General features: G+C 40.6%; 1 protein-coding gene across 4 annotated transcripts; it reads right to left on the minus strand.

The window, feature by feature from the left end:
* Positions 1 to 4,833: 4,833 nt before the first annotated feature.
* On the minus strand, positions 4,834 to 15,961 carry LOC310864392 (lysosomal amino acid transporter 1 homolog). 4 transcript variants are annotated; one of them, XM_083773081.1, is made up of 9 exons: positions 15,737 to 15,961; positions 15,066 to 15,514; positions 14,318 to 14,447; positions 11,629 to 11,722; positions 10,949 to 11,058; positions 10,483 to 10,584; positions 9,205 to 9,390; positions 7,091 to 7,240; positions 4,834 to 7,037 (listed from the first exon to the last, which is right to left on the minus strand). In XM_083773081.1, the coding sequence occupies exons 2-8, from the start codon at positions 15,269 to 15,271 to the stop codon at positions 7,136 to 7,138; spliced, it is 933 nt and encodes a 310-aa protein (XP_083629207.1). In that variant the 5' UTR covers positions 15,272 to 15,514; positions 15,737 to 15,961; the 3' UTR covers positions 4,834 to 7,037; positions 7,091 to 7,135. The 4 variants fall into 4 exon arrangements, with proteins under 4 accessions (XP_083629207.1, XP_083629208.1, XP_083629205.1 ...); XM_083773082.1 differs by having other exon boundaries at positions 4,834 to 6,200; positions 7,089 to 7,240; XM_083773079.1 differs by having other exon boundaries at positions 4,834 to 7,240.
* Positions 15,962 to 16,865: the final 904 nt, after the last annotated feature.

The following is a 16,865-nucleotide window of genomic DNA, read 5'->3' on the forward strand; positions in this document are numbered from 1 at the left end:
TCTGGGACTCTGTGGGTCCGACTCTGGGTAAAAGTTGCAGGACAGGATTGAGGATTACCACCACCCACCCCCTTTCCCCCTCACTGTATGCACCCGATGTAGGGTGGATTCATACTAGCCTGGCTTGGACAGCCTCATAGCGGGGATTCACTGAAGATTCTTCCCCGCAAAAAAATGAAAATAAAAACAAAGTTTCTTCCCCGCATATGGGGAAGAATCTTCAGTGAATCCCCGCTATGAGGCTGGCCAAGCCAGGCTAGATGCATACTATAGCGGCCTATACCGGGTGCACCCCCCCCCCTCCCCCATTTTACCCCTCTATGATGATGTCCTGTTTTTAGCTATAAAGAAGAGTATACCGGTATTTGTACGTCTCAAATTGTTATGATGAATTGGGCCCTATTGTAAACAAGTGTAATACTATGGTGTCGTCCTCAGTTAACCGTTTTGTATTGAGTACGTGCTTGTAACTGTAATTCTCCAATCTGTTAATAAATTCACCAATCAATCAGGTCCGTTGTGTTCTCTGTCTGTCTGACTGTCTGTCCGTCATACATGACGTTTAAAATGGTTTTACTATAGGTTCTCAACGTCGTAGAGTTCTGACCTGGGACCACCAGCAGGGGTCCCAAATCTAATTAGCCAGACTGAAGCTCAGCTGCATGCTCAGGGGGTTTCTTTTCTAGTGTTATATTAACTGTAACTAACTAAATCTGTGCCTATGTGAACCTGCTCATATATGTAAAGTACAGATTTAATAAAAAAAACTAGCATGTCTGTTATTAAATAGAAAGCAATGCATGCACATTATTTGAACATATTGATATCTAAATTGGACTTAATTAACCGTTATGCCTGCCACAATTTAAAATAACTCAATTTCAATGTAATGTCAGTCATTCTTAAGGTCTTCAAAAGGTAGTTTATGATGATAAACTACCTTTTAGTTTTATGGTTTCCTCTAGCTGTATTCTAAGAAAAATGTTGGTCAGACAAATCAGGTAAAGGGGGTACTGTACTGAAGCCAAACAAGTTTGAGAACCACTGCATTACAGTACTGTAATGCAGTAATTACAGTACCCAGAGTTGAACTTGGTTTCCTCCATAAGTAGGCCTACTGTTTTATTTTATTTTTACCACCATTGAGCTTATAATAGAACCGGCCTTCTCACTGAGACATGACCTTCGACACAATCTAAATGTCTCAAAAGAATAGCAGGGAGACAAAATACAACCGTCCCAATTGTATAAGTTATATTTAGGTGTGCACAAATAAATTATGAAGTCATGACCAATATCCGATTATCCATTATTTTGAGACCGATCCGATACCGATATGGTATTATGGCCGATTCCAATACGCTACAGATTATCTTGTGCATTACTAGTTATATTGTATTAATATATACTCTACGGTGAGGCTTTAACCGCAATACATCAGACACAAAGACATATTTTAAAAAATTGCAATTTATTGTCATAGTATTATGAAGTTAAAAACCACATTGGAAGACATTAACAATAAAAAACAACATTGCATTAGAGCATGGAGCAATGAATACAAAAAAAAAGGATAATTGAAATGATACGGTCGGATGCATTTAGAAAAATAAACAACAAAGTAGTCTATTAACATAAGCATCTTTCAGACAAATACAGTGTCAACATTGACGTGAACAATCAACAATTTAAATAATAGATATGTAACTGAAACATTCTATGATTTCTAAAAAGGTATAAAAACCCAAGCTAGACTGAAAAGGCATAGATAGGCATGACATAGTGAATGCTCTCATTAGAAGACAGAATTACATTGTTTTTAATGAGAACAAACTCAGTAGAGGCATTTAAAATTCTGAATGCAAAATAATAATAATTATAATGGAGCGCCGACGTCACTCGCTCATCCCCTCGATTCCCCTGGTTCACATAAGTAATTTCTCTATGGAGAATAACATGGGGTCATCTTAAAATCATTTCATATAAGCATCGTGGTCCAAAAATAAACAAGCTGTATCAATGTTATTATCGGGGAGGTGTCTCTGGATCGTTTGCGACCGTCCGTCACCCATACAGTATATGATACAGTCTGTTTCTAGCGAAAATGTAACTAATTCAGGAGCAGTAACAATAGCATTTTCTCGCAGTCAGTTAATTCTTCATATCTATATGAGTGTAACGGCCGAGATGACATGTTTATTTTTCAAACACAGTTCTTATATGAGGCGGTCTAAAATCCCCCTATGGGGATTACAATGCAAATAAAAAGTACATGAACCTGTGGATTTGCGCCCTCTACCGATATTGACGTCAGACTTCGGTGCTCTATAATAATAATAATAATAATAATCGCATTTACTATGAAAACATGCATCTCCCTTCCGTCCATCCATCCTTTAGTCACCCATGCCTCCATATATGGTCACACTCGTAACATCACATCTCCATATATGGTCACGCCTCGTGACATCACATCTCCATATAATAAGGTCACGCCTTGTGACATCACACCTCCATATATGGTCATGCCTTGTGACAGAACGTGACATCATGAAGACCCTTATATCTCCATATATGGTTGTCAGTCCATCATGCCTCGTGACACGCTCTATGTCAATCTGAGATCATCAAACCCTCTACTATGAAGATCACGACACTGACTTAATTTAACCCTGGATAACCATACATGGAGAAGACTGGATCATCACCTAGATCTTCACATATGGAGCTGGCCAGGAACTCTACATCTGACCTCAAACCCTTAGATCTCCATATATGGAGCTGACCTGTTCTGACATTGCATATGTTGATCCTCCCCACCCGTCCTTCCTGTTCTGACATTCCATATGTTGATCTGACTTCATCAAACCCTGTACACTCAAGACACGCTCCATATATGGCCACTACAGAATTCATTCCATATGTTGATCCGACCCCCCATGCCAAAGCACCAGCTCTCTCCCAGCAGTCACCCAGGCGGATGCGTGCACCCAACATTGCTCTTTCGTTTCTCGCCCTAAGGGCTTCTTACTGGTATTAATGTGTTATTCTAAATGCTATTTTGCTATTCAATGTGTTTTGAGTTAGTCACAAAATATTATTTGTGACTAAATATTTGTGACTAAAATGACTGGAATGAAGGTGTTAGAAAGGCCCTGAACCAATTATTCAGTGTAGTTGAAGGACTTAGTTGTAATACATATATAAAGTGACAGACCAGCTGTGTCAAGAGGAAGATCATAAACCTGGCCTGTAGGATTAGAACCTCTGTGGACCAGGCCAAGGAATACTGTCAGCAGCTTGCACCAGATGTTCCTCCACCAGGGGACCTTTCAAGGCACTCGATCTTCTCAAAGCACAGACTTATGCATGGGATCTGATGGGAAAACCTCGCCACGAGTCCCGCCGCCCCCTGAGACGACGTGGCTCCAATGAACCTTCACCAGAGCTCTGGTGCTGGCCATGGTGCTCTGGTGACATTGGCCACAACAAGTGCTACTGTCCACCGGTGTGGTTCCAACAAACCCTCACCAGAGCCATGGTGCTCTGGTGACTCAAAGCCACAATGTTCAGGAATTTAGTGCTGTTGAACTCAGAGCCGGCAACTGAATTCTGGACATCTGAATCCTGAACCTCCAGGGATGGATGAGGCGGCAGTGCCCTTCACACTGCCCTTACCCCCACCAATGACGGAGGGATATTCCTACAGTATTTTCGGCAATGGTAACACCCTGCTCGAGGAGCAGGTCATCCAGGTTTGTTTTTGTTCCCTTAGACAACCTGGACTCACCCAGATATTGTGGGCTTCATATTTGGGTATGACTGACCTCATCATGATGTAACTAAACCACAAACACAGACCGATAAGAGTTCAGTCAGTGAAATAGCTGAAATAGCCTAAGCTAGCTAGCAGTTGGCCTCAGTGAAGATGATTATGCGAGTAGTGCTACAGTGCTATTCTGCAAAAGTTTCCACAAAACTGCTCCCCTTCCCACAAATGGCACAACTTTCAGTGCCTCGGCTTCTATGGAGGAGCAGCAGCAGCAATATTTCAGACACCGGCTACAGCTCCACCACTGTCCACAGCACAGTTCACAAAGAATCATGAGTGGGTACGAGTGGAGGGTGTAGTTGGCATCAGTAATTCTGCAACGGGGGTTTTTACATACTGTGATCTCCCTGAAGTTGGCAAAAAAATTGATCGAATGGAACAATTTGCTACTTTGGAATGGTCTAAGGCCGCCATTGAGCTACACTCCCCGCTTACTGGGGAGGTGATTGAAATGAACACAGCAGTGGAACACAATCCTGCACTTGTGAATAAGTCCCGTTATGATGTTGGGTGGCTAATCAAGATGACAGTTGGCAACCCCAGTGAACTTGATGGACTCATGGCTGAACAAGAATATGAGAAATTCATGAAATCTCTCAATTAATAAATTGTTAAAACATTTTTTGTCATGCAATTAAAATCTGATATTAGTGGTCACGTTAACTAATAGCTGGCTTGAGACCCCTTTGTGATATACAATATACATAAAGCTGTGATACTGTAACTGTGATATCAAAATAACCTTGTAATGTTTAATGAATAACTTTCACTCATGTTTAGGATTTAAGGTATAGATAGACATACAAAGCTGTGCATAGGATAGCCAAATCCCTCATCATTTTGTTGAAAGGTGACGCTCACTTCACACAAGTGTGATTTTCTAAATTTTTGTCATGCACACAAGGAAGGAGGAAAAAGGAAAAACATGTCCATATAAATTAGGTAGTGAAGTCTGCAGGTGCTGGTTAATTAGCCCTTCGCTAAATTTCACCCCAAAAAGCGATTGTCCAGTTTAGCAACTGTTGCTATGCAGGTCAAGCTTCCGCCACCTCATATAGCTGTCAGTGTTATTTTGCATGGCTGTGTTGTTGAACAGTGAACACATACACAGCTTAACGTCGAGAAAGTTACACGACTGACCCACCCAGGTGATGGCAATAATACTAATGACGTAGTCTTACCGTGCACCATGAAAACTCTGGTCGGGTGGTCGTTAAAAGTTCATTCTCCCTCTGTCATTTCCTCGTATTTCTAGTTCATTTAAATAATGTCATGCACATTTGTCCAGTGCATAGCCTACTGCAGGCCTGGTTGAATAGATTTAGAAGACATTTTGAAGGTTTTGCTACCGAAATGATCCATTATTTATATGGAGAAATCCCGTCATTTAACATGCATCTCTATGGGGGAGAAGAACAGCTTGTCCCGTCTCCTCGCTGCTAACGTGCCTATTGGACAAGGACGCATTGGGGAGGGACTTAGCGAAGGGCTAATTCATTATGTCACACCAAGCAAATGATTAGTTTCCTTCCAAAATCGGAAGAAATAGTCTGCAACTATTGATTCAACGTTTCGATCACTGGGATCTTCTTCAGGAAACATTCCTGAACGTTGAATCAATAAACCAGTGGAGCTGAGTGTTTTCTACTAGTGTTGCAGACTCCATTTCTTCCTCTTGTATTGCCATTTGTCCAGCACCTGGGCTAGAGTGGAGGTGCATGCTCCATTACCTTTGTTTCCTTCCCAAATCACCTTGTGAAGAAAACATGAGAACTACACTTGGATGAAAAATGAAACACACTGTAGCATAATACAAAGTCATTATTTGGAATGAACCCCTTGATCGCGTAAGAAGAACTGACCACTAGTCTTGGCTGTAATGCACTTGACAAAACCGTTTTATTGTAAATGCTTGAAACATATTCTTGCCCGCTTGTTCACAGACAAACTACTCTAGCAAGCCATTGGCTACTCAGATCTGTTCCATTCACGCACACATCAACCTGAAAGGAATTTGTCACAACGCGGGCGGGTGGGGGGCATTCAATTAAAGGTCTAATAGGACAGTTATTACTACTAGTCACTAAGGAGTGGAGTTCGTAGAAAAAGTCTAGAAAGAGAAGAGGTTCCAGCACGTGTAATTAAAGAAAGCCATAAAAAGGCACAGACGAAAGGCCCACACGCCCACATTTAACATTGCATAGAGGACACTGGAGCATGAAGACAAGCGGTAGGCCTAGTTAAACAGACTTTATACATACTGTATATTCCTGGTCATTGTTGCCCTAGTATGACGATCCCAGTTTTATGCTGGTCTTTGTTTAATGGCTCTGTCCCAAAAGACAACAAAAACATGGTGAAGAGATACCTGCAAGTAGGAAAAAATAAACACAAAAGTCTGTGTATTGCAATTAGCAACAACAATGGTGCACACTAGAATTACACACCATCTCTCAGAATTATCCTTCCCCTCAGGGGAGAGATTTTTTACTAAACTCTTCAATGGTAATTTGAACCCGTGTGCACAGCTTGTTGCGTTCTGCTTGTCCAGCCTGGTGAATAGTATTTTACTCTTATGTACACGTCCACAAGATAATAAAGAAACCTTGAACCTTAAACGTAATAAATTCAATATAAAAGCACCGGTTATCTCAATTTCTTTTGATAATCACCGGCTTGCTTGGCACTAACTTTACTTAGCATTAATTAGCATGGACACTTCCTTTTGTGCTGAAATCATGTCCGGGCACTGTAGTCCAGGTAATAATGTACAGGTAAGGCTTTGGGGTTCTATAAACCTCAGTAAAGTTTGGCAGCTAGCACAATTCTACAGTAGTTCCTTATTGCAGTACCAAAATAGTCCAAAAACCACGCAAAATAGTCACCATTCTCCAAGTGAAAACTGAAGGAAGATAAGTTTCAGTCAAATGTAAATCATTAACATTTTCAATGATGAGACTTTGATTCAATAAGTTATCAAGGTATTTTAAAGGTAGCTGATGGATAAGAACTTGAGCCAGGAATCGTCTGGCAGAACTGATTTAGAACAAATGTAATAAAGAAAAGAAAAGAAGAAATAATAAAAGCAATCTTAATAATTACATTCTACGGAGTGTTCAAGATCCTCATCAGCGTTCATTCAAGAAGGTTCTTACCAAATAATCAATAGAGGACAAGGAGATTGTTTGTGTTATTGACTTCTTACTGTGGTGGAATGACCATAGTGTTCTATACAAGAGTGTTATTGAATTCTTACTGTGTGGTGGAATGACCATAGAAGAGCGTTCATGTCAGCTATAGATGCTAGAAAACAGAAAGTTCCTCTTCTTCACAGAGAAGAGGTTCCACTTCTGGGACTTTGATCAGCAGGCTGCTGTTCTTCCTATACATGATGAACTGGGCAGTCACCTGACATGGTTAAGGCTCATAAAGAACACTATTAAATAAGACATGCTCTACTCCAGTATTTACTATCTTTTCATATACTGTCCTTCTACACACCATGAAGGAGTGCCTTGGAAAGTTGTCGTCCCCGTCCCCCCGTCCCCCCTTCTTCTTTTTTCCCCTCAAAGTGTTGTTTGTGTCATGAATACATACACAGAATGGAAATGTTACAGTGAAAAAGATACCACATTTTTTGTTTTCAAAACTAGGCCAATGTTTGAATCAAAATTATCAACTCGTATGGATATAGTTTGTACTATAAGTATCGGTTTAGCATCTTTGGTAAATGTATTCGTTATGTTCCCGGTGTGTAAAAACCTTAAGGATGCTTCTAGACAAAAATTGGCTGGAATGCATTTACATTTTATCTTGTGCCTTAGCGAATATGCAAGTCTCACAAAGACAAAAATATAAAGTTCAGAGTACGACAAGATGACATCTTTGGCTATCGGACATAGTTCCCCCTCAGACAAGTAACATTGGAGCGTCAGCAAAGCACAACCAAGAACATTGACTCTTATGTTGCGGAGAGATGAACCGTTAACTTGCTAACTCTGCTATTATTATTGGCCGTGTAGTCATTTGTGGTTCTCTGTGATAATAAATCTAAGAATCTTGTTTTTGTTTTTTTCAAGCTGCATTATACTGTGTTGTATATTTTTATTGAATGGTGTTGCACTAAAATGCTTGAATGTCGGGCAGGAACCTTGTATCGTCATATTTCAACTTTTTATGTTTTGTTAAAAGTAGCAAAAATAGTGTATACAAGCGCACAACAATACTGTATGAGCTTGTAGATCTGTTATTATTTCACGATTTTGAAAAGTGGTTAATTCTGTCTAAATATTTTGTCAATGAAAGGTATTAACAAGAAATGGAACACAGGTTCCATTTTCCATTTCCTTAAAAAGAAAAGGTTTCTGACAGCGATACAGTATACACACTTAATACAACTACTTCAAAGATGACGAGAAAATATGCTCATTTGCCAGTCTGTCAAAACAACTAATGCCATTTATATGAAGTATAGGAGAGAACTTTCGCACACCTAGAAATCAGGCGTATGCACAGGTGCGTAGGCCAGTGGACATCAATGAAAGCAATAGAATACACCCGCACACTGTATTTGCTCGGTATATGAGTATTTTCTTATTTAATGAAGCAACGTTTCGGTTCTCCGGTCCTTCCTCAGGCATTAGCTTCCTGAGGCACATGCCTGAGGAAGGTCTGGAGGGAGCGAAACGTTGCTTCATTAAATAAGAAAATCCTCATGTACCAAGCAAATACACAGTGTGCGGGTGTATTCTATTGCTTTCATTTATATTAAGTATTTATACATTATAATTTACCATCGATATCCAATCTCATTATTGCTGCCAATGGAGGGAGATGGGGTTATGTTTTCACGTCATTAGGTTTATTTTTTTATTTTCTGTTAGCAGGATATCTCAATGGATTTGCATGAAATCCATTGAGTTCTGCTAGATCTAACCGATTGACTTTTCACATAGATTGACCAACGGGGCTTTTGGTGGTGTATGTGGAATTTTACAAAAGGGTATATATAACTTCCAAACAGATTCTCCAGATTCTCCCCAACATGTGTAAGTTACAAATCTTGTCAATTACTGTACATATATAGGGTTAGTGCACAATGCACATGCATTTTACCGAGTGCCATCTTTCTAGTTCATTCTTGTTTTAATGTAGCTTCCAGGCTGTCAGAGCGCATGATGGACTATGCCCACAAGTTAATATAGAGGGTGATTTATACCAAGTTCCGTGCTGGTGTCGTGCGTTGAAAATAGCCGATTTACAATCTAACAACTTGCCACGATGCAATATATTTTGAGCTTGTAGATCGGTTATATAAATCATTAGTATAAATCAGGCGTAACACTTGCCTGGACTTCTGTGTAAAAGGATACAAAGAAGTCGAGGACCAGGACTCCAAGGCTACCGATGAGCCACGCCAGGTGTTTGATGATGAAGCTGGTTTTGGAGCCCGTCAGGGCGGGCAGGACCACTATGACACTCAGCCCATACGTCCCGTTACCCATCATAGCCAGGGCAAACAACAAGTATGATGTGCCCTCTGTGGACTGGCGCTGGAACTGCAATGGACAGGGTAGTCATAACAGGTGTACAGTGTTGTTCTGTTCCACTGACCAAGTAGTCTCTCAAGCCAGACAACTACAGTATAGCTAGTCTCGTAAAAGTCAAGAACAGGAAGTTGTTGGCAACCAATCACAATGTAGTGTTTATTTATGTGACTGCAAAGGCGAAATGCAAGTGTGGGGAGGCTTGATTTTCTTTGTATGTTCAGTACTTCCAATGTACAGACTGTACAGAAGCATTTGGAAATTGTGTGAACAAGTCTATCTCAAGAGACTACTTGTCAGTAGTTATAAATAATTCTATTTTAAATGTTACAAAAAAGGCACATCTCAGGGCAAATGGAAGGCAGGAGTATAGTGTGGTGACTTAGACACCCAACTGGCATAAAGTTAAACAGTTGGTCAACAAGTGAACTCTATGGTACTGGAACTGGCAGGGTTAAAAGGCCACAGCTAAATCATCAGCTCTGATGCAATAATGGGTCTGAGATTCTATCCTACGCAACCTAAAACCAACAGTGTACAATGTGGAAACGTTGTTTGGCAACACAATGTGCATCTGTGTTAGACTGCTGTTTAATTGTCTGTTTTATTTGCTGATAGACACATTATAAAGGTGTTAAGTAAAGATTGTGGACAAATGAGATGGTTCAGACATTTCATTATGAATGTTAGAAGGTTGGGCATTCATTCTGTTGAGAGAAATTTCCATGTTATGCATGAATTTTCCAAGAGCAAATGTTGACTCGGGGAACGTTTGTGTGTGTGTGTGTAACTGTCTGCCCAGAACATTCTCTGGTATAAATCCCCCAGGAGGTACGATTTCCTCTAGTGATTAGCAGCAGCAACAGCACGCCTCAGGCCAAGATAGTCCTTCAGCACAACAACACTATTGTCTTGGATATCTGCTTCTCATTTAGATAGACACACTTACACTCTCTCATTGGCACAAACATTCATATATTTTCTCTGACACACACACACACACACACACACACACACACACACCGTTAACAGTTTTCTACGGTATCTAGGTGTATAGTCTAGACATCATCCTGGATTTTGCTAAATGGTCCCATTTTTACTTACATTTTTATAGAGCTGGGGGAAACGTGAGGAGAGGTAAAATATGGAAGCCAGGTATCCACAGACATAGCCAGAGATCTCCACTGCTTTAGAGGTATTAGGCATCTGGGTGAAGACAAAGAGACAGGGTAGTAGGAAGTAGATCAATGTATGTTATATCGGTTTGGCTCAAATAAGTATTCGTTTGCTAATAAGTTACTTTTCAAATTGTCAAATATTCGCAAATCAAATAAAAAAAGTTCAAATTGATTTCAATTATCTTTTTTTACATCATAATATGTTGGTCAAAACATTGATAAACTCTGGTCTAGTACTCTTCGGGGTCCAAGGATATCGAGCAAGGATCTAGTAAGATTCAAAACTATGCATTTGTTTAATTTAATGCAATTATAAAAGTACAATGTTTTTAGACACACATGGTCAGACTCACCCACACACACGTGATAGATCAACTTAGTGCTCTGTTTACCTGTGTGTATAAACTGGCTTCGTCATCCGAGATGAGCTTAGGCAGAACTAGGAGAACTAATGTGGCGGAACCACACCACAGCAAACACAGCCACTTCAACACTGGGCTTTCTGGAAGACACGGACACAGACAAAAACAATAAACAAACAATAAATACTACTGCCATGCAGTAGTATTTTCATATACTCCTTTGAGTCACTCAAAACGGTGCAAAAACATATGTTTATTTTATTTTTTGGAATAGAAAGCTTTCGGTCCTAAAGCCCTAACCACACCAAAGGGTCACCATGCAACTTTGGTCCAAACGGTTGCAAGGAGTTAACGCTAAAACCGCCACGACCCTTTGGTGTGGTATGGCCATTGAATTCCATGCGTTGAATCACTAGGGTCATTAGACCTTCTTCAGGCATGCCTGAAGTTGAGTGTGCGGAGCCTCCCTTTATTTTTACACACACACATCTGTACCACACCTTACAGCTTAGCTGTACCCCTTAATAAGTAGTTTAATGCTCCATGTACATTAGATGTGTGTGTGTGTGTGTGTGTATATATATATATATATATATATATATATATATAAAATTCAGTTCAGTGCATTTCATGTATTGTTTAATGACAATAACACTATCTAAATATCAGTGCATTAGATGTGACCATGGATGTGTTACAGTAGGCCTTACTTCTAGTTCTGGTAGAGCTGTTTTTGATCTTATAGTAGAGGAACTGGGAAATGAGGATCATGTCCGTGAAGATGTAGAACACTACAGTAAATATCTGAGAGAGAGAGAGATTTAACATGGTTATGCGTGTGACATCATCATCATACCCGGGCGTTATGTGGGAACGCCTACTTTGAGTGACCAAAAATTACTTTCTGGCTTTGACATAACATGAAATCGTTCAAATTGCATTCATATCAGAAACGGTATCACAATCATTCTAAGTATAATTAGTACAATTACAATTTATACAGCAATTCTTACATATTTCAATCAATAAAAGCAAAATTAAATCTCACAACTGAACATTTTGTTGGCAAAGTCCTAATCTGTGATTTGTGAAACGGTGTGAAAGGAACCCCATCCATCACAAGCACCGTTTCCTGAACAATTATCACAATATGTAAGATTATGTTGTTTTGGTAAAATTGTACCTGCTGTTCTACATAACCATAAATCACAGATTGCGACTGTGCCTTTAAGAAATATCCAAGACCATTAGGGTTTTATGGAAGATGCTTCTGAACATTGAATAGAGGGTATGCGTGTGACATCATCATCAAACCAGGAAGTTACGCAGGAACGCCTACTGAGTGGCAAAAAACTACTTTCTGGCCTTGACAGCCCATACATCCACACAGAAAAGTCATATCTGATTGCAATAAACAATGTTAAACAATGTTAAACTCACTTTGCATGTTGCTTTGACACTCACTTTAAGCATGCGCATACCCTCTATTCTATTGCTCGTTTACCAATTCAAATACTCTTAATCTTTCCGTTCCCAAACGTTTCAGCCCCCGACCCCAAAATAATGCTGTCATTGACTTGTGACCCCAGCCTAACCGGGGGTAATTTTATGCACATGAACATACACGTTTAGTGAGCATTTATTTATTTATTTGTTAACAATTATGGTTAAAATGTATTTGTAATACTGTAATACTTTAACTCATTTTGTGTATTTTCTTTTTGTAAAAATCTTATTGATGACCCCAAATAATTTTGCGACCCCACCATCAGTGTCCCCAACTTTGGGAACCCCTGCCATATAAGACAAGCTGGCTTGAACTGGCTTTTATGGAATCCAAATTACATTGGTCAGGGCTAACATTGGACTGTGAGAATCCATGAGATAGTATTCTTGTTGCACCTACACAACAAATGTTCTGTCCGTGTGTGATGTCTGATTGCTGTTTGATTGCTGCTCCAATTCATTTTCAATGGGAGTCACATGGTTTGACCAAACATTTTTGTTTGATGAGAGGGGAGCAATCAGCAATCAAACACAATTGTTTGATCAAACCATGTGACTCCCATTGGAAAAGCATTGTGGTGGCCCAGAAAAACAAACGAACATTGCTTGATTGGTGTTTGGATGTGTGAATGAGGCCTGGGGGAGCCCAGGTTCAAACAGGCAACCTTGCGGTTACCATCCGGCCACTCTACCCCTGATCCACCGCCACCTAGCATTGGAAAATGATGGGTACAGTTTCTGCTATTAAAATGCAAAAAGTAGGCCTACAGAAATTGATTTGATGACTGAAGCAATGCAAGACCCATGCATCTTTAATAATAACCATTCATTATTTAAGTGAACATATCTGTATAATTGCATGCTCTGGGGTAGACCTAGAATGCCTGTGATCATTTAATTATACTTCGTAAATTTTCATGTATCACAGGCATAGATCGCTTGCACCAGGTCCTGGTATAAATGAAAGATGTGCAGCATAAATGTGATAAATGCTCCGTTTGTACTCACCCATTAAATAATTCCAAAGACGTGGAGTGAAATATGGTCCTCTAGTTTTATATCCATGTGACCAGGGAAACACAAAAGTTTGGGTCACACAATTGGCAGGTGGTGTGATTAATTACCCAGCACATATCGCAAAGCACCTGCCAATTGTGTGACCCAAACTTTTGTGTTTCCCTGGTCAATTGGTGATGACGTCTGCGGTAAACAGGACATATTTGTAAAATCAGTTCATCGATTATTCCGGCCCCCCTCGCCCGGAGAGAAAGATGTCCATGTGCATCTCTTGAAAAAGTGGAGATAATTGACTAAATACACGTTTTGTGCCAGAACTGGATGGAGAATGGATATAAAACTAGAGGACCATTTTTCACTCCACGTCTTTGGAATTATTTAATGGGTGAGTACAAACGGAGCATTTATCACATTTAGGCCGAGTGCCAGGGACGTTTTTTTTCATCCATATTTAGAAAATTCCTCTAATCTGGTGTACAGGTGATGACATGCACATTACATGCATAATAGAATTACAAATTCTTTCTTTCTTTATAATGGGAGAATTGCCACTCAAAGACATTACTGGTGACCACCAGGTGGCGCTGAAGGAGTGTTAAAGTCCGACCAGAAATCAAGCAGGGTGTTCTATGGCTCTGTATGTGAAATACTGTATATACTGTATGAAACAACAAGACCCATTCTAGGGCTAGCTCTGGGGGTCCTCCTCCAGAAACCTTTTAACATAGTAGATGTAAGTTCCTGTGTTCTGGTGAATTTGGGGAAATGCAGGAGACTTGTGCGGGATTCAGGAGTGCTGGCAGTACCTATACACAAGATGATAAAGCACAACATTGAACCTTGGTAACTAATTGAGAACTTAAAGCATGCATTTACCTGAATAGGAAGCTGGCTAGTGAGGTAACAGCCTGCAAAGCTGCTCAGGTCTCCACTGAACAGGAAGAAGAGGAACCCAAAAGACATGGCCTGTTCCACTTTACCATTACGATGAGCTTCACAGACCTGACTGAGAGTGAGAGTGAGAGAGAGTGAGAGAGACAGACAGACAGACAGACAGACAGACAGACAGACAGACAGACAGACAGACAGACAGACAGACAGACAGACAGACAGACAGGCAATCGTATTCTTGTTCACATGGATTGATTAATAGGCCTACATTAATTCACAGTATGTAGAATGGGTACATTTCAATGAAAGGCAAAAACTGCTACGAGGATAAAAAAAGAAAGAAAGAAAAAGCACTACTTGTTTACATCAGGGTCCTCACTGGAGGGGAAAGGAACTGGTTGGAATAACGTGTTACGTCCAGACGGGGAAACTCTCCCCTTTCAGGTGAAAAGAAGTAGCTTGGACTCCTCATGCATATAAGGAAGCATGAGGTCAGTCCGCTGCCCCCCCCCCCCCCCCAAGATTACATTATATAATTGACACTGGGTGAAAAATGGGATAAAATTGTGGGATAAAAATTATATATAAAAAGGGTCCAACCATTTTCATATAGCCTATACAGATGTATACTTATCTGTATAGGCCTATAATAGTTCCAGTCTTGGAACTATTAATTGACCAACAACAAAATAACATGTTCCAGTTATCTCCTGTTGCCCATCATCATACTCACGGCAAAGTGGAGAGCAGAAAACAGAACATGGATATTAGGCCGATCACCACGCTCCAGTACTCCCAAACATTCTCCACACACTCCTCCAGCAGATAGAGGATCCACGGCGTCCCGTTCACACACAGCGGACGACCCACTGGTGGATGGGACGAGTTAGCAGCAGCAGCCACGTCTACATGTTTCCCTGGGAAGCGGGCGGAGGCCATGGGGGCGACCGCGTTCGATTCTCCGTCACCCCCCTCGACTTGAGAAGACCCTTTATACTGTGAGAGATGGATTAGAACTTGACGGTCGGTCTGTCTGCTGCCGCGCTCGGAAAATACGTAAGCTATAATGATCGGGTCTGTTCTTGTCCTGATCCCAATGAGAACACACCACCACCAACACCACCTCAACACCACCCTTTCCTCCAGGGATGAGTGGTGACCTGACGCACAGGTGTGAGGAGTCTGCGAGATAGAAAGAGTAAGACAGGGGAAACTAGAATAATAACACGAATGCAAATTCAAGTATTGCGTTTGCTTGAGCTACACAAAATGATAATTGTAAAACATCTCAAATTAATGTACTTCATCAACGCCTTGTGTACACAGCAGTGCACATTATAAAACCACACAAAGCACGCTGGAACTTGAACCAGCCAGGACAACAATGCTTCAACAATCTCTCACCTGCTGCTACTACTTTGATGTTTGTGCCTTCGCGTGTTGTTGTTAGTGCAGCTTCGCTCCATCATGCTCCCTTTAACACTCGGCACTGTTGACTTCAGATGACGCTATGGCGGATGACAGTTCCTAATGTTATGTTTTGTTCATCAGCTGTGTGTCTGCTGTCAGTGCTGTGTCATATTACTGGATTCAGTTCAGTTATCTCATCAAGTTCAACCAGCCAGCCCCTCCCGGAATGGCAACAACCTTTTACTTCCGTTTGTTCTGGATTTCTGGGGCTTGAGCACTCTCTGCTGTTCATTTGAAGTATGGACAATAAAAAGGGGACAAAAAAGTCTACATGTCTGTGATGTCATGATGTCTTTGGGAAACAAAAAGGTAATTAACGACGCTTGGCTGATTTCAGCCAAGTCATTTGTTGTTTTATTTGTAGCCTACCGTGCTGTAGCATTTGTATCATTTATATTTCTTAAGTTTCTGTCTTCTATGGTTGAAACAGCAACCTGCATTATAGCTCATTATACACTACTGTATGTTTGCAATACACGGATAAGTTGATAATGATACATAACCCTGTGGTTTAGAATGCAGCCATGCGGTTATTGGCCAGTCTATGGGCTATGTAAATCATTTCTACAAAGTGTCAACATTTGCTAAAACTCACTGTAGCAGCTACAGTGTAGCTGCTACAGTGAGTTGTCACGTTTATGGATTGTTTATGGATTGTGGTCACACAATAGGATATATAAATGGGTGAAATGAGTATTGAACGTGTCAACGTTTTTCTCAGTATGTTTGTCACGGGGCAACCCGTGCCCTATAGCTCTGGTCCATAGCTCTAATGCGTTTCATTTAGTGCGCAGGGCAGAATCGTAGAAGCAGTAGAAGGCTATGGACCAGAGCTACCCGTGCCCTATATACAAATGAATTGAACACATGAAACTGATTTCTATAATATGAAAGGACTAATGTTTTAACCTTGTGTATTGAAAGTGTAATCACTGATTTGTTGTGTCTCCTGCACTGCTGGTGGAAATTCCCTTGATTAGGAATGGGCCAACAAGTGCTGTGCAGGAGAGGGGTGTTACTTCTTATGCTTTGAGTATTTGTCATTGAGTTTTCATGCTTATTT

The sequence above is a fragment of the Protomyctophum parallelum genome, assembly GCF_964188405.1.
Source record: "Protomyctophum parallelum genome assembly, chromosome: 9".
In the NCBI taxonomy this organism is placed as follows: Eukaryota; Metazoa; Chordata; class Actinopteri; order Myctophiformes; family Myctophidae; genus Protomyctophum; species Protomyctophum parallelum.

What these genes read in the sequence shown, in the direction of transcription:
- LOC310864392 (XM_083773081.1), bottom strand. Translation starts at nt 15,271, where the DNA reads ATGGCCTCCGCCCGCTTCCCAGGGAAACATGTAGACGTGGCTGCTGCT. An exon ending in TTTCTGCTCTCCACTTTGCC is followed by an intron (nt 14,448 to 15,065) that starts GTGAGTATGATG and finishes TCTCACTCTCAG; the next exon opens with TCAGGTCTGTGAAGCTCATC. An exon ending in TCCTGGTCCTCGACTTCTTT is followed by an intron (nt 7,241 to 9,204) that starts GTATCCTTTTAC and finishes TAACCATGTCAG; the next exon opens with GTGACTGCCCAGTTCATCAT.